The sequence below is a fragment of the Mustela nivalis genome (assembly GCF_964662115.1).
Source record: "Mustela nivalis genome assembly, chromosome: 6".
In the NCBI taxonomy this organism is placed as follows: domain Eukaryota; kingdom Metazoa; phylum Chordata; class Mammalia; order Carnivora; family Mustelidae; genus Mustela; species Mustela nivalis.
In genome coordinates, this window is record NC_139025.1 from 65,298,370 (window position 1) to 65,326,205 (window position 27,836).

Here is a 27,836-nt window from a genome sequence, read left to right on the forward strand (position 1 = left end):
GCATTCTATAATATTCTTTTCTGTCTGTTATCTGCTACTTTAAGCAGGGGCAGCCATGAGCCAGAGAGACTAACCAGAAATCAACTTTTATTGAAACCTGAATTTTGGAAATATGGGTTTGCTTGTATGTTCTATCAATTCTGTATACATACTTGAATGTTTTTTCCAGCGTTCTTTCATAGAATGGCTTTTGAATATTAAATTATAGTTCTTTTCCAAAATTAATGAAATATTATAGGGAAATGATTAACTTTATCTATTTTTCTAATGAGGAAAAGTTTACTTTGAGAATGTAAACATATATGAATAATATAATGTATTCATATATACCCACTTTGGGGCTTTGACAATTCCAACACTTGGCCACCCTCAGTTCATGTATCGTTTTAATAAAGATATATAGTCTCAAATTACAACTGAGAAAATTAACCAATATGTAAGAAAGCATTTCCTCCATTAAAGCAAATTAAAACCTGAAGATTAGAGTCTATTTTTGCCATTACTTGGTTTGAGCAGCCTTGGTTAGGAAGTAGTTCTGGGGGCACCTGGGTGGCTCAGTTGGTTAAGCGACTGCTTTTTGCTCGAGTCATGATCCTGGAGTCCCAGGAGGAGTCCCAAATCGGGCTCCCTGCTTGGCGGTGAGTCTGCTTCTCCCATTGACCCTCCCCCTTCTCATGCACACACACGCATGTGCTGTCTCTTTCTCTCTCTCATTCTCATTTTCTCTATCTCTCTCAAATAAATAGAATCCTTAAAAAAAAAAAAAAAAAAGTAGAAGAAGAAGTAGTTCTGCCTAGATTTAATAGCTGTAACTAATGATCTTCAATAGTCAGCTTCGTATGCTTTTAAACATTTGCTTTTAGTAGAGCAAGCAAATTTTCTAAACTCTGTAACCAATTTTGTAAATAATTCTCTACTTATATAGTGTTCTTTTCATATGAATCTCTGGGTTCTTCCTTAAGACTGACCAACAGGGGGCGCCTGGGTGGCTTCGTGGGTTAAAGCCTCTGCCTTAGGCTCAGGTCATGATCCCAGGGTCCTGGAATGGAGCCCCACATCAGGCTCCTTGCTCAGCGGGGAGCCTGCTTCCTCCTCTCTCTGCCTATCTCTCTGCCTACTTCGGACCTCTATCTGTCAAATAAATAAATAAAATCTTAAAAAAAAAAAAAAAAAAAGGACTGACCAACAGGTTGTGTGTAATTGAGGTCCATAATCTGCTATCTAAAAATCCTTGGAGCCAGATTTGTTTGGAATTCAGAATTTGGGGAATTTTTGAAAAGTAATACAGTACATATTCGGGGCGCCTGGGTGGCTCAGTTGTTAGGCATCTGCCTTTGACTCAGGTAGTAATCTCAGAGTCCTGGGATTGAGCTCTGCATCTGGCTCCCTACTTAGTGGGAAGCCTGCTTTACCCTCTCCCACTCCCCCTGGTTGTGGTTCCACTCTCGCTGTCTCTGTCTCTCTCTATCAAATGAATGAATACAGTCTCTTAAAAAAAAAAAAAAAAGGTAGTACAGTGCATATTCCAGGTATGCCTCCAGGAAATTGCAGCAATACTGTAGAATCTGTAATTAATATATCTGTAGTAAAATGTTTGAATATTCACACTATGTTGAATAGAGACTATAAAAGGCCTCATATAAATTCAGTCAAGTTTGCCAACAGATTATAATTACTTTTCAGTGTTTTTTGGATTTTAGAGTTGTAGATAGAGGGGTAGTACATGCTATATCCTGTGTTGAATACTTTCACATGCTGTAGTCCTATAAACAGTCCATGTTCAGTCTGTTTATGTAAACTTTTTGTAGTGATTTGGTAGTAACTTGGAAAGAAAATATTTTCCATATTTCAGCTTACTGCAGTTCAGAAGTGGGCACCTGAAGCCATATGTTGAGGTGGATTATAGGGCTATAGCTAAGCTTAGTGAGAAGAAAGTTGTGATCATGTAGTTATTGCTGTCAAGGGATATAAAAGTGCAGAATGGCAGCATATTTGTCAAGTATTTACTCTCCATAATGCATCTCATTATGCATTATGTTTGTCCGCCCCAGTTTGTCTGTGTATGTATGTATGGGTATGTAACCTTCCTGGTATCAGAGTGTATTTGGAGTCCATTATGCTCAAAGGTGAAGTCTATCTCCTCGGCAAGATAAAAATATAGCACCTTATTAATGGGTACAAGATCTTCCTATTTACAAATTAACCCTGTAACAGGTCTACATAATTGCTGTAGAAAGACATAAAAGCCACAGACAAGCTTTGAAGACTACCACTTATTCAGAAGACTATGTCAGAAATGAGACATATTCGCCAGATGGACTGCTTGACTTAGTCCACGCAGACCTGGGCACACTGAGTAGACTCTGGCTTGCTGCGCTTCAGGATTTTGCTCTCTTAACATTGCCTTCAGAATTTGCTTCCCAACTTCCTGTTGAAGGTAAGAAGTTGTAAAATATGTACATAATTCCAAGAGTGACAATCAGTAACTTTTTAAAATTTATCCTTTGGCAAGTAATTTCCATTTATAGAACAAGCATGTAAGAATTGCTTCAGGGTAAATACACTGACATTTACCTGCTAGATAATAAGACATGCACGTCTTACCTCACAGGGTGCTGCCAAATTGTTCTCCAAGCAGTTGTAACAATTTAGATGCCCACCAACAGCATGTTTCTGTTTCACTAGATTCAACAGCATGTTTCTGTTTCACTAGATTCAACCATTATATGTTGTTGTACTTAATAATTTCTATCCATTAGGTGGATATGAAATAGTTTCTCATTGTTTTATTTTGTTACTTTGTTGATTGAAAACCTTTTTTCCTGGTTTCTGAGCTAAGTTTCTTCTTCCATCAGTCACCTACTCCTAATCCTTGTCCATTTTCTACTTGGTATTTGTCATGATTTTACTGATTTGTTAATCCCTTATCTAATTTTAGTATTCTTTTTTGTTTTTTGTTTAAAAGATTTTATTTATTTAAGAGAGAGATCACAAGTAGGCAGAGAGGCAGGCAGAGAGAGAGGGGGAAGCAGGCTCCCCACTGAGCAGAGAGCCCAATGCGGAGCTTGATCCCAGGACCCTGAGATCATGACCTGAGCTGAAGGCAGAGGCTTAACCCACTGAGCCACCCAGGTGCCCCAGTATTCTTCTTTTGTGATTGTGTATCTCCCAAGTCTATAGCTTATAACTTTTATCTTTCTAAAATTAGTGTACTCATTCATTTATGGTTTATGGTTTTGTGGAATACCTGATAAGGTTTTTGTTGTTGTTATTATATTTTTAAGATCATAAAAACCTAGAATCATTACAGTTTTATACTTTACAGTTTGGGCTTAGTTTAGCTAGATTTTGTGTGTGTGGAATGAGATAGGCATCTAATTTTGTTGTCAGTTATCAATCTGCATTTTATGGATTGGATATTTGGATAGTCATTTTTATTCATGTTATTCCAAAATGCTTTTTTTTTCTCTTTGATATGAATTTCAGGTCAGCTTGTCCGCTTCTATTAGAATTTTAACTGGAATTATACAGAAAGAGATAGGAGTGTCTAAAATACCTTTCAGTAGCATCAAAACGGAAATAAATTGATTTATTGGCATGGTATGTCAGCTACTAGTGAATAACAAATACAGATCAACGTAAGTTACTCTAGAAACATAAAGTTAGGCGAAAAAATAAATTCAAAAAGGTTACATACAATATGGTGCCTTTAAACACAAAATAGCACATTATTTATGAATGCAAACATCTGTTGTAGGAGTGAGTCACACTAACTTGAGGAAAAGTGATTACAGAAGGAGGGATAAGAATTAATGGTATGGGGGCACCTGGGTGGCTCAGTGGGTATCAGTATTTGTTTCAAACACATATCACATAAATTCCTTAAAGGAACTTCTGGGATGATGGGAATGGTCTGTTATCCTATAACACAGAACAGAGAAAATGTAATTGAGCTAATCTCTTTTATTCCTCCTGAAACTGCTTCTGCTTTCTTGTAGGTGGTGCTTTCTACACATCAGAGACTAGTGAAAATGCAAAATTGCATTATTACAACTCCTGGGCACTTATCTTGCATGCTACAGCATTGTGGCTTACTAGCACAGGCTTTGTTGTTGCTGACCCAGATGAAGGAGCATCTCATCTCTCAAGACCTGTAACACCAACTTCCATGTGTCAAGGTTCATCATCTGGGGCAACAGTAAAGTCCCCTGAGGATGTCTGCACTGATAGATTCCATCTTATTTTAGGTCAGTAAAAGAGCTAACAAGCTCCCAACCCTACAGAGTTTTTCTTGAGTCGTGCCTTACTGCCCATTTTTCTTTGTTAGGTGTTAGTGATAAACTTGACATAACTGAGTAAACTTATATACATTTTACAAAAATGCAGATTTCTGAAATCCCATTACAAGCTGGCTTCAACATCATGTTCAATGAATTATAGAAATTATAAGACAATCCTAGTTTTTTCCACACAGTTTTTTGAAGATTCATGTAATATCTATAAATTTTTTAGATTTCTTTCTCTCTATATTAAAAAATACCAATATACTGAAGATGGGGTTCACCTGCATGCCCCCCCATCTCTTACCTGCGTTTCAAGGATTGTAAGTTCAGAAAAGTATACTCAAAGGTACAAAATTGCAAGAAAATATTTAAGGTCAAGGAGATGAGATTTTTAGATTACAAAGTTTAACCCATTCCTTGGATTTCCTGGAACTTCATTTTTAAAGTGAAAAATCTTTCTAAAATAGAGTGAGTTTCTAGAATAAATGAGAGAAATGTTTTTCATATTTTACCTAGTTCTTGGAAAACAACCCATTCGATCATTATCTATGAAGAAATTATTGATTAAATGAAATATAAGCATTACAAAGATAAATGATTAAGTAAGGTTTATGGTTCACAGAATTTCTTTTATTACTCCTTCTCAGGCCAGACATGACTACATTTTCTATATCCTTGGGTATATTAAACTTTGTTTCCATTTGCCTTGCAACAAGAGTTTTTTAAAAACAAACTTGCAGAATGAAGGATGACAGTTACTATGAGCATAAGCTGTGCAGCTTGACTACCTCAGTTCAGATTCTTCCAGTACACCACTGTAACTGAGCTTGAGCAAATTAAATAACTTAAGCTGTATGTGCTTATCTCCCTCTCAGAAAGAGGGTTAATAATACTCTGGATCTCAGGGTTTTTAAGTTCAAGCCCCATATTGGATGTTAAGATTACTTAAAAATAAAATATTTTTTAAAAAAATACCTACTTCCTCAGGTATTGTGAGAATGAAATGAAATGGTATATGTAAAGATACAGTACTTGATCCATGATAATCACTCAAAAATTTTAGTAAGAATAAAGTTATAGAACTCTACATGTTGGGGCACCTGGCTGGCTCAGTTGGTAGAGCGATTCTTAATCTCGGCGTCATGAGTTAAAGCCCTCCATGGGTCCTCCTTTAAGAAAAATTTTATTTTTTTAATAAAAAACTCTTCACATTAAGTTCTCTAGTACAATTTTATTCTAATTTTTTGCATTTTTGAACTATTTCATAGCACCTATGCGTAGTGCTCAAACCTGTTTGAGATTATTCTCTATGTACATGTGGATAAAAACAACTAAAAGACTTGCTTTATTACTTAAAAGTTTAGTCTTAAATACAATGTGGTTTACTTTACCTTTTTGCTAAGCTTATTTGTATATCTTATCTAAGTATAAAATGAATTCCTTACTTCATAAACTAAGAATCTCAAAGAAGCCTCCTTTTTTCTGTTTTTTACAGGAATCAGCGTGGAATTTCTATGTTCCTTACGCTCAGATGCAACCATGGAAAGCATTACTGCTTGTTTACATGCATTACAGGCCCTTCTAGATGTTCCTTGGCCCAGATCTAAAATTGGCAGTGATCAGGTGATTTCTTATTTTTTGTTAGGCTTCTGTGGTTTTCAAGGAACAGAAATAACAACATGTTCAGGTTACTACAGCAAACAAAAAATGAACACAGAGAAGAAAAAGAAAACTAAACTGCTGCATGACTTGATCTGTCAGAACTGGAATGCTGTCAGCAACCATGCAGACCCAGGAGCAGTCATGCCTCTGACTGCCACTTGGTGTGTCTGCTTCTGCCACACTGATTTCTGCTGCTAACTACTACTCAGTGTAGCAGCTCTTCAGTCGAACTCTCAGCAATGAGGGGGAAGGCACTGTATTGAAGTGGCCAGAAGAGTAGCTACTAGTTAAATGTAGAATTCCTTCTTTGTATTTTTCTGCTTCAGTGCGCCCTGTTCTTTATATATATCTGTATCTTCTATTCCATTTCCCCAAGAGAGAATCTACTTGGTTCATGTATTTATGTCTATTACAGAGTATTCCTGTTGGTTGAGTTCTCCTTCTTGGTTTTTAAAGAGATTACTGGCTAGCCTATAGGTGGAGTCAGACACTAATATCTGACCCAGTTGTGACTGTGATAATAGGACCACTGTGAAGTATGGCATTTCCTTTAACTTCTTTCCTAGGAACTACTGATTTTCTCTCTAGGTAGACTGTAATTTAATCTGTTAACACTTTTGTTTATTAGGTTTAAATTACTAAAGAGCATCTTCCCTGACTTGGATTATACTTGAATAAATTCTGAACATTTTGTTCTTGTTTATTTGGCATATTAAAACAAGCACAATAATGATGGATTTTCTCTGTTATTTTCAAAGATGAAAGGAAGCTACCAGATTAAGCACTAGAAAAGCAGAAAACGAGAGACTGTTTGTCCAGTGCATTTTATTCTTTTATTTTTTAAAGATTTTTAAATTTATTTATTTGGGAGAGAGAAAGTGAGTGAGCACACACAAGTGGGCTGAGGGTCAGAGGGAAAGAGACAAGCAGACTCCCCACAGAGCAAGGATCCTGACATGGGGCTCGATCCCAGGCTCTGAGATCATAACCTGAGCCTAAAGCAGATGCTTAACTGACTGAGATACTGAGGCACCCCAGTGTATTTTATCCTTTAGAGGGATATCCATTTTTGCTTATTAACTTACCACTTTTTAATGTTTTCCTTCTCTAGCATTCTTTGTTATTACTAGAAAACCTCAATACAGATCTGGAAGTCTACACGACAGTGCTTGTATTCTTCTAGCCAGATTTCTCACCTTGCTTTGGAAGTTTCCCTTTCCATTTTCCCATTTTAGGACCTGTGTGAAACCAATCTTTTGTCATAATACCATTTCCTGCAAGATGGGACAGAAACCAAGCTGGAGTCAATTTAAAATAGAACAAGTGTTCCTAACATTATTGTACCTACACTTTTAATTTTTGTGATCAATTTGTTAATATTCTCTTTTTGAATGTTCCCATGGCATTTAATATTGGTATTTTTAAAAAAGAAAGTATGTCATTTCCAATACAGTTTCTCCTAAATGTTTTCTATGATAGGACTTGGGCATCGAGTTGTTGAATGTACTACATCGAGTAATTTTGACCCGAGAATCACCTTCTATTCAGTTGGCTTCACTTGAAGTGGTAAGACAGATTATCTGTGCAGCTCAGGAACATGTCAAGGAGAAAAGACGAAGTGCAGAAGGTGAATGTTAACCTATAATACAAAATTCATCATATTATTATAATCAAATTAATTAGCATTACTTTTTTAAAGTATTCTTACATGTCTATGTTGTTCTGATAATGTTTTGTGTATAGTACAAATGAAACCTCTCTACGTATGGATTTAAGTCCTTTAATCCACCTCTACATGTTAGCTTGGATTTTGTTAGTAGCTTAGGTTTTCCTTGGGAAAATGAGAATTTTAACAAAATCCTGGAAGGGGAGAAAAAAATCCCTTATACTGGTTGAATACTTACTTTAGCTGTGAGTGTTTATCAGTGTACATGGAAGAACAACTGACAATTTTTTTAAGTTTTCTTTAAGTAATCTCCACACCCAGTGTTGGGGCTTGAATTTGCAACCCAGAAATCTGGAGTTTTTTGCTCCACCGATGAAGCCAGCCAAGTACCCCATAACTACTGACAATTTTTTTCTTTCTCTTTTTTTTTTTTAAGATTTTTTTAATTTATTTGACAGAGAGAGACACAGCGAGAGGGGGAACACAAGCAGGGAAAGTTAGAGAGGGAGAAGCAGGCTCCTCACTGAGCAGGAAGCCTAATGTGGGCTCCCTAGGATCATGACCTGAGCAGAAGGCAGACATTTTACTCCTGAGCCACCCAGGCGTCCCACTACTGACAATTTTTAATGACTTAAGTTTTGCAGAGTGATTAAATTGCTTACTTATAAGTCTGATTTGGTATTGATGAGTTTATCATTTAATATTACATTTGACTACATAGAACAGAAAACTCAGTCTGATAAGTGGATTTAAAACACAAGGATTTGTTCTGTCATCTAAAAGATGCCCCAGAGACAGGAAGTCCTGAACAGGCATGGCAGTTTCTTTTTTTTTTTTTTTTAAAGATTTTTATTTATTTATTTGACAGAGAGAGATCACAAGCAGGCAGGGAGGCAGGCAGAGAGAGAGAGAGAGGGAAGCAGGCTCGCCCCCGAGCAGAGAGCCCGACATGGGACTCGATCCCAGGACCCTGAGACCATGACCTGAGCCGAAGGCAGTGGCCCCAACCCACCGAGCTACCCAGGTGCCCCAGGCATGGCAGTTTCTTAAAAAATATCAGGGACTTGGGGCACCTGGGTGGTTCAGTGGGTTAAAGCCTCTGCCTTTGGCTCAGGTCATGATCCCAGGGTCCTGGGATGGAGCCCTGCGTCGGGCTCTCTGCTCAGCGGGGAGCCTGCTTCCCCCTCCCTCTCTCTGCCTGCCTCTCTGCCTACTTGTGATCTCTATCAAATTAATAAATAAAATCTTTAAAAAAAAACAAAAACAAAACATCAGGGACCTTGGTTCTTATCTTTCTGCCCGCCATTATCAATACTTAAGAGTACAAGGTAAGCATTGGATCTGGACCTATCAGATTCACATTTTTCTTTTTTTAAGATTTTATTTATTTTTGAGAGAGAGAGCGCACAGAGGGAGTGGCAGAAGCAGGTTCCCCTCTGAACAAGGACCCCGATATGGGGCTCGATCATGACCTGAGCCAAAGCCTGACAGACACCCAATCGACTGAGCCACCTAGGTGCCTCTCAAGTTCATATTCTTAACAAGGCGTTAACCAGACAATATTTTAAAACTGAGAGGGTTACCAAGGATTTCTTTTGATCTACTGCAATAGGTAGTCATAATAAAGACAACTCCTTTTACCTCCATAACTTCATCTTTCAGTCTTTAACACCCAAGACTTCTGCCATTTAAAGGTTTTACCTACAACAGAAATGGACTAAATTGCCATCTACCTAAAGCAAAGCAAACACGAAATGTTTATTCAACACTGTTTTTTCTGTCTTTTAGTTGATGATGGGGCTGCGGAAAAGGAAACCCTGCCAGAGTTTGGAGAGGGAAAGGACACAGGAGGACTTGTGCCTGGGAAATCTTTGGTTTTTGCAACACTGGAATTGTGTGTATGCATTCTAGTTAGACAGCTTCCAGAACTAAATCCAAAGTTGACAGGTAGCCCAGGAGTAAGAGCTACAAAGCCACAGGTGCTCTCGGAAGATGGAAGTAGATTGGTGTCAGCTGCGTTAGTTATCCTGTCTGAACTTCCTGCGGTGTGCTCTCCTGAAGGTACGCTGTGGTATTTCACTGCTTTACTTGACCAAGAGGGAGAGGAATGGTTTTAATAAATAAAGGAGATAATGGTTGCCAATCCTTTTCTCATTAAACTAATGCTGCCTCAGAGGTTTGGTGGGTAATGTTTTTAATCCTTTAAGATTAACATTGCATTCTAATAATTTGTTTTTTGAAAGGGTAAAGGTAAGTAGATGCTATGTATTATCAACAGATAATGCTCTTTCTTGGTTGACAATATTGTTAACGTATCAGTGGCAGTGATTTAGCTCTTGGGCATTTTTTGGTATAAAATACCTAATGGACTTCCCCTTTCTTGGTGATGACAGAAATTTGTCATCAGTTTGGAATCGAGTCCATACTTAGAGCTTTTAAAGCTCCATAGGGCTCTGCTGAGTCACTGCCTCCTCCTAATTCCTTCTGTGTGAATTTTTAACCTAGAAGCCTTCTTGCTTTTCCCTGTTGTCCATGGTGCTTCTTGATTTGAAGTGGCCCATTCCTTCTCTCCTTTTTAAAATTTTGTCTTCTGGGGCACCTGGGTGGCTCAGTGGGTTAAGCCTCTGCGTTCAGCTCAGGTCATGATTTCAGAATCCTGGGATGGAGCCCCAAATCGGGCTCCCTGCTCAGCGGGGAGCCTGCTTCCCCCTCTCTCCCTGCCTACTTGTGATCTCTCTCTGTCAAATAAGTAAAATCTTTAAAAATAAAATTTTGCCTTCCTTTGAAGTTCATATCCAGACCTATGTTATATGTAAATGCTTCCCTAAAAACTCTAGCTCATAGAGAGTTATGTTTTTTCATGTGTGTATGCATATATATCTATGTGTATAATGTTGCTTCCATATGTGAATAGGTTTTATGCATCATATAGAGGCATTATCTGTAATTTGTTATTACATGCCAAAAAGACAAACATATATGAAAACAAATATGTCTTATTTCCAATGAAATACTGTATCCTTTAGGAAATTTAGTAGATAATAGGCACACCGTGCTTAATAGATTTCTTAACGGATAAGCATATTTTTGCTTAAACATGTCTTGACCAACATATGTGCTATCTTTTAATATGATTTTCAGCTTTGATATGAATTGAAACCTATATTCCTTATTCTCACATACTGCTTTGCAGCAAGAATGGCAGAAAAAGTGACTAGTAGAAGCTTTAGGATAAAAATACACTGTGAGAGTTTTGTTGAGTAGCCTCTGGGAGCATTAAATTTACTATTTTAGTTTTACTCTCTCAGTTTAAACATAACAATGACTTTTCAACTCTTCAATGGGTATGAAATTTTTTATAATTTTTATTGAGTAGATTGCTACAGATTCCTTAGAAAAAAGAGTTTGATATAAAATACATTCAGGGGGAGCCTGGGTGGCTCCGTGTGTTGGGCAGCTGCCTTTGGCTCAGGTCATGATCTCAGGGTCTTGGGTTGGAGCCCCGCATCAAGCTCTCTACTCAGTGGGGAGCCTGCTTACCTCTCTCTCTGTGCCTGCCTCTCTGCCTACTTGTGATCTCTTTGTCAAATAAATAAATAAATAAAGGGCGCCTGGGTGGCTCAGTGGGTTAAGCCGCTGCCTTCGGCTCAGGTCATGATCTCAGGGTCTGGGATCGAGTCCCGCATCGGGCTCTCTGCTCAGCAGGGAGCCTGCTTCCTTCTCTCTCTCTCTGCCTGCCTCTCAGTGTACTTGTAATTTCTCTCTGTCAAATAAATAAATAAAATCTTAAAAAAAAATAAAAATAAAAATTAAAGTATATAAATAAATAAATAAAATCTTTTAAAAAATAAAAAAAAAAATTCACATGGTTAGTAGTGATAGTTGTACAACATTGTGAATGTACCCAATGCCACTGAATTGTACACTTTAAAATGGTTAAAATTGTAAATTTTGTCTATATTACACTAAAAAATAAAAACAAATTCATCATTTGTCAGCTACCAAATAAGCAAGATACAAAAATACTGTGACACAATTTAAATAACATTTTCAGTTACAACCAAAATTTAATGCAGTCTTAAAAATCTTAATACTACCTAAATTATCTTAATAGTTATAATCCTTTATGAAAAATGTCTTAAAAGCTAGAAATTTTTGACATTGTCTTCCTCGTTGATGATTTCTTTTTAGAAAATATATGTATAGACTGAAACATAGAGTGTTTTTAAATATGTGTCTTACAGGAAGCATCTCAATTCTTCCTACTATATTGTACCTCACAATTGGGGTCCTCAGAGAAACTGCTGTGAAGTTACCTGGGGGCCAGTTATCTTCAACTGTTGCAGCTTCCCTACAGGCTCTGAAAGGAATATTGTCTTCTCCCATGGCCAGAGCAGAAAAGAGTCACACTGCTTGGACTGACCTCCTCCGTAGTGCTTTAACAACAATACTTGACTGTTGGGATCCAGGTAATTAAGGCTATTGAGAAGCAATTGTTTACTTTGTTGTAAAAAGCATGAGGGACTTTGAGAATAAGCTATTTAATTGATCATATTTGGCATTCTTACCTAGAGAGGCCCATAGTTACTACATATGTGTTCAGAGAATATGTATTAAGTAATTAAGTAGATAAAAACATCTATATTCTCATTTTAGTATCTTTACTCTTTAATGCAGTTAAATGACTGGCAACCTATATATTAAGTTGACAGAGATCTCCAAATGTTAGTATTAATTTATGAATATAGTATGATCCATAACTAGCTGACAAAACCTTTTAATGCACACAGGGTATCAAAAAGTACATAAGTTATGCATTATAAATCTAAAATAAGATTGATTGGATTTATATCCTCATTCCACTACTTACTAGCTGACTAGCTAAGTTGCTCAACTTCTCTGAACCTTAGTTTTCTCATTAACAAAATAAGGGTATTGTGTTGCAGGAATTGTTAGAGCAATAACATAATATATGGAAAGCATCTCATTTATTATCTGATATATATCAATAAATGATAGCCAGTATTATGTTCAGTGGCCGTTAAAATTTCTTTTGCTCTTACTATTGTTATATAGTTTTCATTTTCAGTATAATGTCATGGTGATTGTAAAAAGTCCTTAGACATATAGATTGTCCCTGCCTTCCTTGTTCTGTTTATAAATGTCACAGTTCACCATATTCTCTTTCATGTGGTGTAAAGGTTTCAGTGGAATTCAGCATTTATTGACCACCTACTTTATGCCCAGAGTTGAGAGTCTGGTGGAGTCTGGTATCTATAAATTGTTATATGCTTAATATCACAAAGTTCTCCTTGAAGGCAACAGTAATGTCTTAATTATCACTGCATTTCTAAATATAGTTAAAAAAAAAAAGAGAGACTGGTTTTAAAAATGAGAGTAATCTGCTCTGAGTGAATCAGGCAGAGTGTAATAGGGTTCTCTGGAAGCTCTTGTTGAGATGAAGTTTTGGGAGCAAGAAGTTTATTAAGGAACAACACCTGTGAAGGGAGTAGGGGAAAGTAATACTGGGCAAAAGAGGAAGTCGAACTCTAGCACAAGCCCCCAACAATTGGGAGTTCTGCAGATTGCCCATATGAATGCCTCACATAGGACAGAAAAGGCCTGTACTTTATCCTCAGATGTGGGCTAACCTAGGAAGGATGTGATCTCAATCAAGGCAACTCTAGCTGAGGCCAACCCTAAGGGAGCTAAGCTGACCATATTTCCCAAGGCTGGCCAGCACCTTCTCCCATGAGGGGATCTCAGTGGTACAGTTCTGTATCTACCACAAGAGGTTTCTCAGAAAAGTCGATGGAGACTTGGAGAATCAGGAAGCATTTTCCACATGAACATCATAGAAACAGGTTCTAGGTACATTTTGATCATGTGCCTGTAGACCTAAATAGTATGGTACATTTGGCGACAGCAAGTAGAATAATAAAAGAATGTGGGGTTAAAGGAAGAGGCCGAGGAGGGTGATGAATAGTAATTATTAAAAAGATGAAGCGGGATGGTGCATGGGGCCAGATTATGGAGGATTTGCATGGTTTGTAATTTGGACTGCTTTTAATATGCATGTGGAATCACTGAAGGGTTTTAAGAAGAGGAGTAAAGGGATAGAATTTGCAATTCTGAAGAATCACTGTGGCAGCTATAGAAAACAGGATTCTTAGAGGTAAGATAGTAGTGTAAGGATAAAGAATAAAATGTTAAAATGTTAAGCATGTATTAACAGAATTTATTGATAGTTTGGTTTAGGAATTGAAAGGGTTCATTGAGCACTCCTAGTACCATTAACAGAAATTCCAAAGTGAACATTTTCAGGGGAATGTAATGAGTTGAGTTTGAAATGCCTTTCAGATAATCAAGTGGAGCATAATATGTAGCGGTCTGGACTTCAGGAAAGTAATCTGAACTAAAGATGATTTTAGAGTATGTGTATTGGAGATTTATCAGCATAAGCTATGGGATAGATAAAATCACCCCAGTTGAGTTTATGGATCAAGATGGAAGGAGATTGAGGAGAGAATACAGTCACAGAAGCCAAAAAGAATTTTATTGGTGAGAGCATGGTCAACAGTGTAAATACAGTGTAAATGGAACGTAAGGAAAGTAAGGATTGAGTATAGACTCCTCTTCACAAGCAGAAAAGAAAGCTGAAGGAAAGTACAGGGATGAGGAATTTTTTTTAAGATGAGATTTTAGCATGCATTTGTGGTTATGGGGGATAAAAGATATGAGATTGGAGTTGGAAATATTAGGGAGGGAAGCAATGTCTCCTTCTAAGCAGGAAGAAATAAAATTCATAGTACAATTTAGAAGGAGTAACCTTTGCCAGTGGGAGGGAAGAAAACGAGGTTAGAGATGGGAACTAACAGGTGTAAGATTTTATTTTTTTTTATTTTTTTTTTTTAAAGTTTTTATTTTATTTATTTGTCAGAGAGAGAGCGAGCGAGAGCGAGCACAGGCAGACAGAGTGGAAGGCAGAGTCAGAGGGAGAAGCAGGCTCCCTGCGGAGCAAGGAGCCCGATGTGGGACTCGATCCCAGGACACTGGGATCATGACCTGAGCCGAAGGCAGCTGCTTAACCAACTGAGCCACCCAGGCGTCCCGGTGTAAGATTTTATGATGAGAGTTACAAAGAGCTTGTCTCTTCCATCACACACCAGAAATATGTTTTTGGTTGTTTATCAGAGAATAAGGTTAGGGCGGTAAGGATTTAGATTACCTACCTAGAGAAATTAAAGTAGGAGCTGATAATCACAGGTAAACCATTTTCTGTGTAACAAATCGCCTGAAAACATAATGGTTTAAAACAACAAACATTTATTATCTGATAGTTTACGGGTCAAGAATTTGGAGCAGCATACGTGGTTGGTTCTCACTCATGAGGTTACTGTTAAGATGTTGGCCAGGGCTGCAGCTAGAAGATCCATTTCCAAGATGACTCATTCATGGTTGTTGGAAAGAGAGTCTTCAGTCTCTTGCTGGCTATTTGCAGAAAGCTTTGCTTCCTTACCACAGAGACCTCTCCATGGGGCTGATGCTAAGGGAAACTTGCATTTATGCTGGGTAAAAGAAGATAGGAGTAAGGGAGTTTAGGTAGGGATGGGGGAATAGGGAATTTGAGAGGAAATGGGAAGAGGAACCCAGGAGAGCTTTATCCTTCTGAAAATAAAAAGACATTTTTACTAAACAGACTAGCTGTGTTTCAAGTTGTCATGAATGACCAAAAGTAACAACTGTTTAGGAAGCAGTATAGCATCATGATTAACATTATGCTCTCTGGAATCAAACTATCTGCCTTACTAATTGTGTGACTTGGGCAAATGACTAAACTTCTTTTCCTCATCTATAAAATGGAAGAAAGAAGATTACCCATTTCCTGTTGCTATAATATGGATTAAATATTTAATATAATATATACAAAGTACCTATAATAATGTTGTCATCATTTTAAATGTTGACCCATGTACCTTTTACTTTAAAATTATTCAAATTATTTTTATAAAATCCCACTCATCCATAATATATTGCTTTCATTGCTGTCATTGTTTCATTATTACCTCTCAAGCATCAGTTAAGATATTAATCTCCTCAAGGCTTTCTCTGACCACCTAGTGTAGCAATTCCTGGGTTGCTTTCCTTTATTTTCTGATTTTTTTTTTTTTTATTTACTTATTTGGGGTGCCTGGGTGGCTCAGTTGGGTGTCTGACTTTTGATCTATTAGCTCAGGCCTTTATCTCAGGGTTGTGAGTTCAATTCCCACATTGGGCTCCATGCTGGGTATGGAGCCTACTTTAAAAAAAAAAAAAAAAAAAGGTTACTATATAAAAGTAATCTCTGCACCCAACATGGGGGTCAAATTCACGATCCTGATATCAAGTGTTACACACTCTACCTGCTGATCCAGCCAGGAGTCCCAACTTTTATATTTTAATGTATTTTTTATATTCATAGACCTTGTGACTAACAAATTATTTACTTCTGGTATACAATATATCTTCTGTAAATTATAGACTCACTGCCAAAAAGAGCGCTGTTTCCTAAACATTTGTTGAATGAATGTTAGCAAACCTGTTATCTCGATCCCTGTATATCATTTCTTCATAAGTAGTAATCCAGTCTTACACTGTTCCATGAGTTGAATTTGCCGCCCCTTTTCCTTTTCAAGTAACATCAAGTTTTCACAGCAGGGTCATTAAAATTACTGAATGAGATTATGAAGGTAAATATGGGGGGCAATGAAGGAGAATTATCTAACAGAAAATCCTTTCAGATGATTGTGACCCATGCAGTATTTTCAGGTTTTTTTATACTGTTAAGAAATGGTATATATAGCAAAGCACTAAGGTATTTTCACTTGACACTTGTGTTATCAAAATATGAATACCTTATCTTACCTTAATCTTAAAGAAAGATTACCTTAATCTTAACAAAGAAAAATCATTTCTGATTTGTTGCACAACAAAAATGATACTATAATAGCTAACTCATATTGAGCTCAACATGCTATTCAAATGCCTTACATGAATAACTCATTTAATCCTCATAACTTTATAAATGCAAGTACTGTTAATATTTCCATTTTATAAATGTGAAAACTAAAATTGGGGTTCAGTGTTCAATGTTACACAACTAGTAAATGTATATTCCTAGTAAATATACATATATATTTACTGATGTCCGCCTGTAAAGAATGTAATTACTTTGGTAATTTTTGGCTCTAGAATGACTTACAATCTTATATTTTAAAACCTACAACTTTTGCCAGGATTCTTACAATCAGTCCATTAGTGATTAATTGTCTGTAACTGTTGCGTACACAAAAGAAATTGTTGCTCTCAAACCAGAGGTATCTTCACACAGGTGCATAAAACAATACGGCAATCTTGGGATGTTTCTCATAGATTATTTCTCTTTAGTAGATGGAACACATCAAGAACTTGATGAAATCAGTCTACTTACTGCTATCACAGTATTTATTTTGTCTACCAGTCCAGAAGTTACTACCATCCCATGCCTTCAGAAGCGCTGTATTGAGAAATTTAAGGCTACTCTTGAGATAAAAGATCCTGTGGTAAGTGTCTTTATTAGAGAGATGTTTGTAATAGGAATATGTTTAGGCTTTTGTAAAACCTTTCTTTGTGATTTTATTGGCTCCAACAAGAAGTACAAGACTGAATTTTTTGTTTTTAGGTTTGGAGCAATTTCTGTTCTTAGGGTGACAAAGCCAAATAATACTGTTCTTACTCTTTGCTCCCAAGGATAGAACATAGTTAGAGAAAGATAAAGGACATTTAAAACAAAACAAAACAAAACCTTAATTTGAAATAAGGCATCTTAAAATTGATGTATCTCTGGAACTTACGAGGGACATTTAGTAAGATAACTTGTTTTTATTTTCATTTTTTTAAAGATTTTTTTCATTTATTTATTTTAGAGAGAGAGCCTGCTTGCAAGGAGTGGAGGGAGAGGGAGAAGCAGACTCCTCATTGAGCTTGGAGCCTGATACGGGACTCAGTTTTATCACCCTGAGATCATGATCTGAGCCAAAATCAAGAGTTGGGCATTCAACTGACTAAGCCACCCAGGTGCCCCTTAGTAAGATACTTTGTAGCTTATTATAGTGGATTTCCTAAAAAAGAAAGACTTCACCTGCCTTCAAGAATATGATATGAAATAATGGTACCCATCCCAAAAACAGTGCACACAGGGACACCTGGGTGGCTCAGTTGGTTAAGCAGCTGCCTTTGGCTCAGGTCATGATCCCAGCGTCCTGGGATCGAGTCCTGCATCGGGCTCCTTGCTCAGCGGGGAGCCTGCTTCTCCCTCTGCCTCTGCCTGCCATTCTGTCTGCCTGTGCTCGCTCTCTCCCCCCCCCCTCTCTGATAAATAAATATTTAAAAAAAAAACAAAAAACAGTGCACACAAGTTAATCTCATTCCTTTAAGACCTCTTCACTTGCTAAATGAACTTCCTATTCCTTTATGCACTGCAGAATGAGTTGGTTCCACGTCAGAAAGACTTCATTTACAATTAGATTTGGGGGAAATTGGCCAATAATATCAAAAGGTTTTAAAACATTTCATCAGGGGTGCCTGGGTGGCTCAGTGGGTTAAAGCCTCTGCCTTCAGCTTGGGTCATGATCCCAGGATCCTGGGATCGAGCCCCGCATTGGGCTCTCTGCTCAGTCAGCAGGGAGCTTGCCTCCCCCTCTCTCTGTCTGCCTCTCTGCCTACTTGTGATCTCTCTCTCTCTCTCTGTCAAATAAATAAAATCTTTAAAAATTAAAAAAAAAATTTTTTTCATCAAATACTAGTAGAACTGTATAGGTCAGTGTGAAAAATGCGTAGTTACCATTTAGCCAGAAGGACAATTAAAGATTTCATGGGCAATACAGAAAGTTATGTAGTTTAAAGAACAAATAAAACTTGGTTCTTTTAATAGAGAACATTCAGTTTTCCTAAGTAATCAAAGATTTGATAAAAACAATATGAAATGTGAGAAATTATTTTGATAATATTCAGAATCTTTGTCTTCTAGGCAGATTATTTTAATAAGGCAAAGAAAAATCTTTTATAATCCTTTATCAAGGGGAGACCAATAATCCAAGAAAAATGTGTCTGTTTAACAGAGAGAAAACCAAATTCTAATTTTGTACCAGTGTATTTATGATATTAAAGCTCATTTTCTTTTTTTTACTTACATAAATTTATTCTCATCTTAGGTAGCTTGACCATGAATAAAATTCCTTTCCCAAAATCCCTTTCCGCAAATGTACAACTTTATTTTTTGTACTTCTGGATTTTGTTTGTTTTTCCCCTTTCCCATTATGAAGTAACCAACCTCACTTTAGGACAAAATTACTTTCTTTTTCCTCAACAAAATTGCATCTACATCCCTCATTCTTTCATTCTTTCTCTTACTGAAACACACATCCTGCTTTGCCAGGATACAAAGATGATTCTGTTACCCATCGATGGATCACAGCCACTAACTCAGGAAACAAGTGGTTGAGCCCTGGCACACTGCCGAGGCCAACTGCACCATTCCTAGGAATCCCAAGGGGGCTGAACAAATGAAATGCATAGCTCCTGGCTGGGTTTACCAACACTGTTCCCAAACAAACTCAGATAAACTAATCACAGGAGAAGCCAATCACTCAAGAGACAAGGATTTGGAATAGAGAATTGGAGAGCTTTATTTTGGGGGCCAGCAGCCAGGGAAGGTGGCTCAAGCCTTAACAACTGACCTTTTATAGGAAGAGGTTCGGAGAATTCATGCCAAGAGCAGGCAGCATTGATCACAGGAAAGAGTCTATATGTATTCAGCAAGTGATCTTGGACAGGGAAGAGTATGGGATGTTGTCTTCTCGGCATTTCTTTGATATCAGGGCTTTTCTGGCCTGGTAGTTGGAATGTTCAGGTCATTGCAAAACATATTCCATCAATGTCTCAAGAAAGTATGATAAGAAATAAGAACAATGGGTTTCAGTTAGGGCATGAGTTAAGCAATCTTGTCTATTTCTGGTCTTAACTTTTGGGGCCTATGCTTGAGCTAGAGGACTTGCTGACAATTACTTCTAGTAGTTTAATTACATACATGAACATTTTTAACCCTTAGAAACCTTAATTTCTTTTTTTAAGGATGTGTTTACTTAAGGTTTTGTTTATTTATTTGAAAGAGAGAGCATGAGCAGGGGGTGGGAGAAGAAGGCAAGGGAGGGCTGAGGAGGGAGCCCCACACAGGGCTCAGTCCCAGAGCCCTGGGATCACAGCCCAAGCCAAAGGCAGACACTTAACCAACTGAACCAACCAGGAGCCCCTTATTTATTTATTTGAGAAAGGGAGAGAGAACATGTGCGTGCTTTGCAGGGGGATAGGGCAGAGGGAAAAAGAGTCTCAAGCAGACTATGCATCAAGTGTGGAGCCTCACCCAGGACTCAGTCCCATGACCCTGAGATCATGAACTGAGCTGAAACCAAGAGGCAGACCCTCAACCCTTTGTGCCACCCAGGTGCCCCAGAAAACTTAATTTCTAATGGAAAACTAAGTAAACAACTGTAAACTGTTATACCAGCATTCTTGAGATTGACAAATTTATGAATACATTTTGTAATTTCTAAAAATATATCCTCCCTCAGTATATTTTTCACTGGTGAACCAAACATGTTTGCTAATAGACCCAACTATCTTAAGTTTCTTGGTAATAAACCAAAAATAGATAAACCTATGTTTAGTAATTAATGTTTCAGTTTTTTATTTTAATTGGAAATGATCCAGATATTCAATGAATACCCATCTTTCAACTTATCTCAGTATAATTTTAAAGTTTTAAGTTACCAAAAAGATTTTTGAAACTATTTTTTTTAATAAGTTTTTATTTATTTGACAGAGAGAAACACAGTGAGAGACGGAACACAGCAGAGGGAGTGGGAGAGGGAGAAGCAGGCTTCCCACCAAGCAGGGATCCGGATGCGGGGCTCAATCCCAGGACCCTGGGATCATGACCTGAGCCAAAGGCAGGTGACTAACGACTGAGCCACCCAGTCGCCCCATGGAAACTATTTTTAAGTAAACATACAGATGTAGACAGGCCAGGTCTGAGGACTTCTCAGAAGCGTCCTTGGCTTTTTGCAGAATAGAAATCAAACACAAGCAAAAAGGAAAAGCAAACAATTTATTGAAGACATAGAGCAGATACAAACAGAGCATCTGGGAGACGCAGAAAGGAAAAGGAGGGGCCTCTGGGTGTTGATTGGGCATCTGCCTTTGGCTCAGGTCATGATCCCAGGGTCCTGGGATTGAGCCTTGAATCAGGCTCCCTCCTCAGCGGGGAGCCTGCTTCTCTGTGTGCCTCTTCCCCCAACTCATGTTCTCTTGTGCACGCTCTCTCTCTCTCTCTCTCTCTCTCTCTCTGTCTGAAATACATAAATCTTTAAAAAAAAGAGAGAGAGAAAAAGGAAAAGGAGCAGGAGTCTCATTTTTGTAGGGGATCAGGAGTTTTACTGAGAGTGGTGGTCTGTTGTATGTGTCTCACACATCCAGGAACTGGTCAAACAAGGATTGAGTGCTCAGCTGGCTTCCTAAGTTACTTAGACCCTCAAGTCAGGGATCTTGGCATCAAAATTTTGGAATCTGTGCTCTTAGAGAACATTCGTGACATTTGTGATAGCCCTGCTTGGTCACTCTTTAGAAGTTTGCGAGCAATGAGCTTTCATTTTAAAGTTCGAGCCATGAGATAGGTATAATGATACAAAACTCACTAGTTGATTAAAGAGCAGTTGGATCCAGATTGTGTTTCTAAAGTATTTAAATTCCAGTTAACACACAGTGTTATATTAGCTTCAGGTGTGCAATATAGTGACTCAACAATTCTTTACTTTAGTCAGTGCTCATCATGACAAGTGTATAATTTAATTTCCTTCATCTATTTCACCCAACCTCCCATCCACATCCCCTCTGTTAACCATCATTTTGTTCTTTATAGTTAAGAGTATGTTTCTTGGGGGCGCCTGGGTGGCTCAGTGGATTAAGCCGCTGCCTTCGGCTCAGGTCATGATCTCAGTGTCCTGGGATCGAGCCCCGCATCGGGCTCTTTGCTCAGCGGGAGCCTGCTTCTCTCTCTCTCTCTCTCTGCCTGACTCTCCGCCTACTTGTGATCTCTCTCTCTGTCAAATAAATAAATAAAATCTTTAAAAAAAAAAAAAAAAAAGAGTATGTTTCTTGGTTTGCCTCCCTCTTTTTTTTCCCCTTTGCTTGTTTGTTTTGTTTCTTATATTTCACTCAGCATAATATACTCTGTAGCTCTACCCATGTCATGGCAAATGGCAAGAATTCATTCCTTTTTGTGGCTTAAAAATACTCCACTATATAGTAATTCATTTTTTTCTTTTCTTTTTTTTTTTTTTTTAAGATTTTATTTTTATTTATTTTATTTGACAGAGATCACAAGTAGGCAGAGAGGCAGGCAGAGAGAGAGAGAGAGAGAGGAGGAAGCAGGCTCCCCGCTGAGCAGAGAGCCCGATGCGGGACTCGATCCCAGGACCCCGAGATCATGACCCGAGCCGAAGGCAGCGGCTTAACCCACTGAGCCACCCAGGCGCCCCAGTAATTCATTTTTTTCTTAAAGTAAGCTCCACACCCAGCATGGAGCCCAATGCAGGGCTTGAACCCGCAACTCTTGAGATCAAGACCCAGCTGAGCCACCGAAGCACCTCTCCCTTTTTTTATTCTTATTTTTATTTATTTATTAGCACCAGGCAGAGGGAGAAGCAGACTCCCTGCTGAGCAAGGACACCACCCCCCTGCCAATGCAGGACTCAATCCCAGGACCCTGGGATCATGACCTGAGGTGAAGGCAGATGCTTAGCCAACTGAGCCACCCAGGTGTCCCCACCCCCCCACCCCCACTTAAAAAAAAAAAAACAAACAAAAAACAAAAAAAAAACTGGAATTAGGGATAAGAGTTCCTGGAGAAAACCTGATAAAATACTTACATCTCAAAGGCAAAGGACAGAATGCAAGTTCCTCCAGCAAGGACTTTTGTTCCCATTGGCCTGAATTTTTAACAATACTTACAAGCCTTTTGAGATAAAAAGTGAAGGTTTTAGGATTGCTAAAAAGGACTGGTGGATTTAGAATTGTTTCTGGAGCCTCATTTCTTGTTTTTGCCTTTAATTCCTCAAGAATTGGTTTGCAGTTTATTTTTTAAAGATCTTATTTATTTATTTGACAGAGATCACAGGCAGGCAGAGAGAGAAGGAAGCAGGCTCCCTGCTGAGCAGAGAGCCTGATTTGGGGGGGTGGGGGGTGCGGTGCTCAATCCCAAAACCCTGGGATCATGAACTGAGCTGAAGGCAGAGGCTTTAACCCACTGACCCACCCAAGCACCCCTGGTTTGCAGTTTAAAAGACTTCATAGGTTGGGCCCCTGGGTGGCTCAGTTGATTGAGCATCTGCCTTCAGCTCAGGTCATGATCCCAGCCCTGGGATCAAGTCCTGAGTCCATCCTTGGGAGGCTGCTTCTCCTGCTCCCTCTGCCTGTGCTCTCTCTCTCTCTTTGTCAAGTAAATAAATAAAATCTTAAAAAAAAAAAAAAGAATTTATAGGTTGACCTACCTGTGTAACTACATTATCTCCAATTTTTTCTTTTTATCTGAGACATTGTCAACTAAGATGGAAATCAAAAGATTACTGTTTTTTATTTAGAATTGTGTGTCTTGGAATATTTTAGTGGGTACAGAGTTTCATTTTAGCTTTAGGAAGGAATCTTTAAAAAAAAAAAAAATTTGCTGCCAGGCTCTGAAAATCAGCTTCCAGTTTGACCAAATTTTGACCATAGACTCACTTTGGGAATAGAGTTACTGAGTTCCCTTGAACTCAAGAGTCATCCTCAAAGAGGTTGCAAAAGGTGTTTTATTTTTCTTGATCTACTGGTTACTACAGAGAGAGATCTGGGAAAGTGGACTCTGATAAGGATTATCATCCTTAGCTGGCTTCTTCAGTTTCCTCAGGATCACATGTGCAGTCCTAAGTAGGATATACGTAGAAAATGTAGCTCTAGTATCTACCAGAATTTGGTGAGGTTTTCCATTAATTTTAATGTTAGTTTCCCTTGTCTATTTAAAGAATAATAGCCATGTACCAGAAATTCCCTCAGACTCTTGTCTGCTCTGGGAGAGGCCCATATGGGACCTTCCTTCCAAGGTAGATATGGAGGCATTCGAATTGGTGTTGGAGGATTTTTGCAAAACCTTTGCGAATAATCTTTTTTCCAGTATACCAGTTAATTAAAAATAAGATACCAGTTTCTGGGCCAGTGTTTTGATGATGCACCCCCAAAGGGCTGCAATGCAAGAGGTATTGTTTTAGATAACTTCTGTGTCTAATTTTTTATTCCCTTTTTGCAATGAAACTTTCAATGAAGCTATTTTGGTATCTTAAAGCCTTTTGGAAGTTTCTCCATAACAATTAAAATAGGTATCCCATTCTCTTTGATTTGGGAATCCTTGCTTTTAAGCATACTTCTTAAATAAATGACCTTGTCTAATTGGCACTTTCTCCATAATGGCCATTGTAATTCTAAGTTGCCTTTAGTAAGATTTTGCCATTCTATTAGGTCTTAATAGCTACAGAGACTATAGTTCTCAGACATAAAATAAGCAGGTGTGCCAAAAGGTGGAGTGCTCAACTTTTTGGAGTTTAAGGATCCCATTTCTTTAACTCTTTGGGTCTCTCAGAGCTAAACTAATACCTAAGAGGGATGTGCTACTGGGTTGGGATTGCATGGTGTTTTATGGTATGCTTTGTTGCATGGACATTTTCTTGAGGTTGGTGGTGAGTAATCTATGTCAGTCTAACCCATTCTGTGATCAGCTTATCCTAGATAGGAGTCTTAGGGTCAGGTAGCAAGCACTCTGACAGTTTTTATGTACTTACTCTACCAATGCCCACCAATTTTGCCGCTTTTTGGCTTTCTAGATTTCCATCTGCTGTAGCCTTTACTTCATGTGCACATCAACATACCAGGAGTGACCAAAGAGATGTTATTGCAGTCTGGCCAGTAGAAGGCCTTATGTGCAACACCAGCAAGTCCCAGTGTAGATGTGGGGGCTGGGGAAAGAACTGAACCCAACAGACCTCAACAAATAGGGACTGGAGACTGGGATTCCACACAAATGGAGAACTGCTGATGGAACCACCAGTCCACATCTGTGTTTCTCCTTAACTCCTGAAGCCTTCAGAAGTTTCCTTCAGATCCCATCACTGCTACCACATCTGTCAAGGAACAAAATTCAACTAAGTAAATTTTAAAGATCTTATTGGCTTTATTCATGATTTGGGCAGCATCCCATATCAGAGATGGAGAGAGGAGCTCTGAAGAGCTGTACAAAATCAAAGATTTATAGACAGAAAGAGGAAGGGCAAGGAAATTACTAGCAAAGAGTGGATTGTTTCAGGCAAAGCTACCTTCCTTAGGGGGATAGCAGGGTCTGTCTAGCAGAACACCTCACTAGTGCTAACCAGGTAATTGCAGATTGACTGGTTTAAGATTCTAGTCCTGGGAGAGATTGAAACTGTAATTAAGCTGGGTATTGAGTTTTGGTTTGGTAACCTGGGCTTTGCCCCGGTGACTCCATTTTGGGCTCTTGTCCCTCTTTTAACAACTGTTAGCACTTGGATTTCCACAATTAAAAATAAATTAGAAATTAAATGCCTTTTTTAGAGACTTCTTTTAAAAAAAGTTTTAATTCACAATTTTTATTTCCTTTTTTTAAATTTACATTACAGTCTGCATGTTAATATAAATTTGTATTTATAATTTATACTGTTTTTTTCTCTTACCTCATTAGGTACAAATCAAGACCTATCAACTCCTGCTTTCCGTTTTTCAGTATCCAAATCCAGCTGTTTCCTACCCATACATTTACTCTTTAGTATCCTCTATTGTGGAAAAACTGCAGGAAATAGACCAGAGAAAGCCTGAAGACACTACTGAGCTTCAGATCTTTCAAGAAGGCATAAAGGTCTTGGAAGCACTGGTAGCCATTGCCGAAGAACAGCACCGTAAGTGTCAGCACTAAATTCATACTAAATAAGAATCCATCCCAAATCGGAAATTTAATGTTATTTTAAGTGTAAAATTTTCAGTTAGTCACTTAACATTATATTTCCACATTCATTGAAAGGCAAGTCTTATTAATTGCAAGTATTGATATTATTGAGTGTTAATTTGAGAGATTAGAAGGATCCTTTTTCCCCTGCAGTGGGAAAAAATGTGTACAGATAAGTGAGTTTACAGCTGTATATATTAAACACTTACAACCTTCAATCCAGGACTTAAAAATCATTTATTTACTTAACAGGTTCTCAGCTGGTGGCCTGTCTTCTGCCCATCCTCATTTCCTTCCTTTTGGATGATAATGCTCTGGGATCAGCAACTGCTGTAATGAAAAATTTACATGACTTTGCTTTGCAAAATCTCATGCAGATTGGGCCTCAGTATTCATCAGTTTTTAAAAATGTAATGGCTTCTTCTCCAGCCCTGAAAGCCCGCCTTGAGGCTGCTATCAAGGGCAATCAGGAAAATGTCAAAGTCAAGATATCGACATCCAAACATACTAAGAACCCTGGAAAGAATGCAAGCATCCAATTAAAGACCAATTTCCTCTGATTCCTCTGTTTTAATAGTGAGCACCTTAATAAAATACTTGATTATTTCCTTCTCTTTGGGGACAAAAGTGACATTTTAGACACAAGTGCACTTGGAGGTCTGGTTGATTGTCTTAAACAGCTGTGACTTTTCAAAGTAATATCAAACTTAACATTTTTTATGGTTTTTTTGTTTTTCAATTTAATAAAATCACAGAGCTCTTGCCAGGAATTTCAAGAAAGTGCTAAAAAATTGAAGTTACTTAACAATCCAGGAGCTTACTTAAAATCCAGTCTGCTTTAGAAATGAAATGGCTTTCTTCTGACAGTCCATATACACATGGTGTACTTAACACTTTGATAGATAGAGATTGATTCTAAATTATCTTCATTTATATTGTATCCTATTTGCTAATTTAAGATTCTGCCTTATTCAGTAATTATATTAAACTTTCTTCTATTTCTCAGACAACATAATGATTGGAAAGATATTTCGGAAGTTGGTTTAGAATTATCCAATAAATAGTAGTACAAGTTAATTATAGCTCTACAGTGTCACCTCAGATCTGGTGTCTATAAATATGGCTTTTCACCACCTTTTGGTTTGTATTGGGTTCACAAAATGGAAATTTTACTTATTTTAAATAGAATAGGACATTTCCACTTCAGTTTCTCACGTGGATTTTCTGTTACCTCTACTCCTGGTAATTTTGTTTTCATTTATGACAGACATTCATACTAATGAGTTTAATTCATATTTATATTCAGGTCAACTATGGATTTATATTAAACAACAAATTTAGATCATCACCAAATGCAAGTATGTTTTTTTATTGTGAAACATATTTTAATACAGAAAAAATCTAATGATAGAGTCATAGTGGTTGAAAACATATTTTTGAACTGTTGGTAATCACTGACTCTCCTTCCACTTCAGTGTTAAATGTATTAATCAAGCACTATGTCACAACATAGCATTTCCCTATTAAAAAATTAAATACTGGAGTGATAGACGCATGTTCCGAACTGAGAAAACACTTTGAGTCAAGCAGGAACAATGTGATATACTCTATTTTATTATGTTTGTATATAAATACTCTTGTAAATTGTTCAAAATGAAAACACTTGACAAATCTAATACTACAATCAATTTTTTTAATTTACATAAATAAAGCTAATTTTCTTTATCATTCTTGTATTTGAGATTATTTTGCCCATAAAAGATGGCTGGTTAGTCTCACAGATTCTAGAAAATCAATGCTGTGGAGCAAATAACATACCTTCTTTGTAACTTGGCATTTTTCTCAGATGAGCCCTTTCTTTGGAGCATTCTTTGCAATGGTTTGGACTCTATCTTCCTAATTGTCTCTGCAAATTTGAGTATACACTTATTGCTGTTTCCTTCATCTGAATGCCCTTCTCTCTATTATTGTATCTGACAAACTCCCATTTCTTGTAAGCTGGTTTAAATGTCAGTTCCCCTTGTTAACTCTCCTTAACACCTCTTATCCTCCTCTTATACCAATCAAATTTAACTGCTTCCTCACCTATGTCCCTGGAGTTCTTTAC

At 37.7% G+C, this 27,836-nt stretch overlaps 2 protein-coding genes across 22 annotated transcripts in view; one reads left to right on the top strand and one right to left on the bottom strand.

The window, feature by feature from the left end:
* The window catches only part of HEATR5A (HEAT repeat containing 5A), a 113,169-nt gene extending 85,712 nt beyond the window's left edge, over nt 1-27,457 (top strand). For 9 of the 21 annotated variants that reach the window (XM_082737910.1, XM_082737908.1, XM_082737913.1 and 6 more), the window contains 9 exons: nt 2,215-2,437; nt 3,999-4,247; nt 5,779-5,906; nt 7,425-7,572; nt 9,400-9,672; nt 11,856-12,080; nt 17,038-17,192; nt 25,469-25,682; nt 25,982-27,457. In XM_082737910.1, coding sequence (XP_082594036.1) covers nt 2,215-2,437; nt 3,999-4,247; nt 5,779-5,906; nt 7,425-7,572; nt 9,400-9,672; nt 11,856-12,080; nt 17,038-17,192; nt 25,469-25,682; nt 25,982-26,289 — 1,923 coding nt within the window. In that variant the 3' untranslated portion in view covers nt 26,290-27,457. The remainder of the gene's footprint in view (nt 1-2,214; nt 2,438-3,998; nt 4,248-5,778; nt 5,907-7,424; nt 7,573-9,399; nt 9,673-11,855; nt 12,081-17,037; nt 17,193-25,468; nt 25,683-25,981) is intronic. The other 12 variants (XM_082737907.1, XM_082737912.1, XM_082737895.1 and 9 more) reach the window with 3 other exon arrangements.
* The window catches only part of LOC309866588 (uncharacterized protein), a gene marked incomplete at its 5' end in the record, with an annotated part of 65,740 nt that continues 63,851 nt past the window's right edge, over nt 25,948-27,836 (bottom strand). The window contains one exon of the mRNA XM_082734422.1: nt 25,948-26,059. The remainder of the gene's footprint in view (nt 26,060-27,836) is intronic.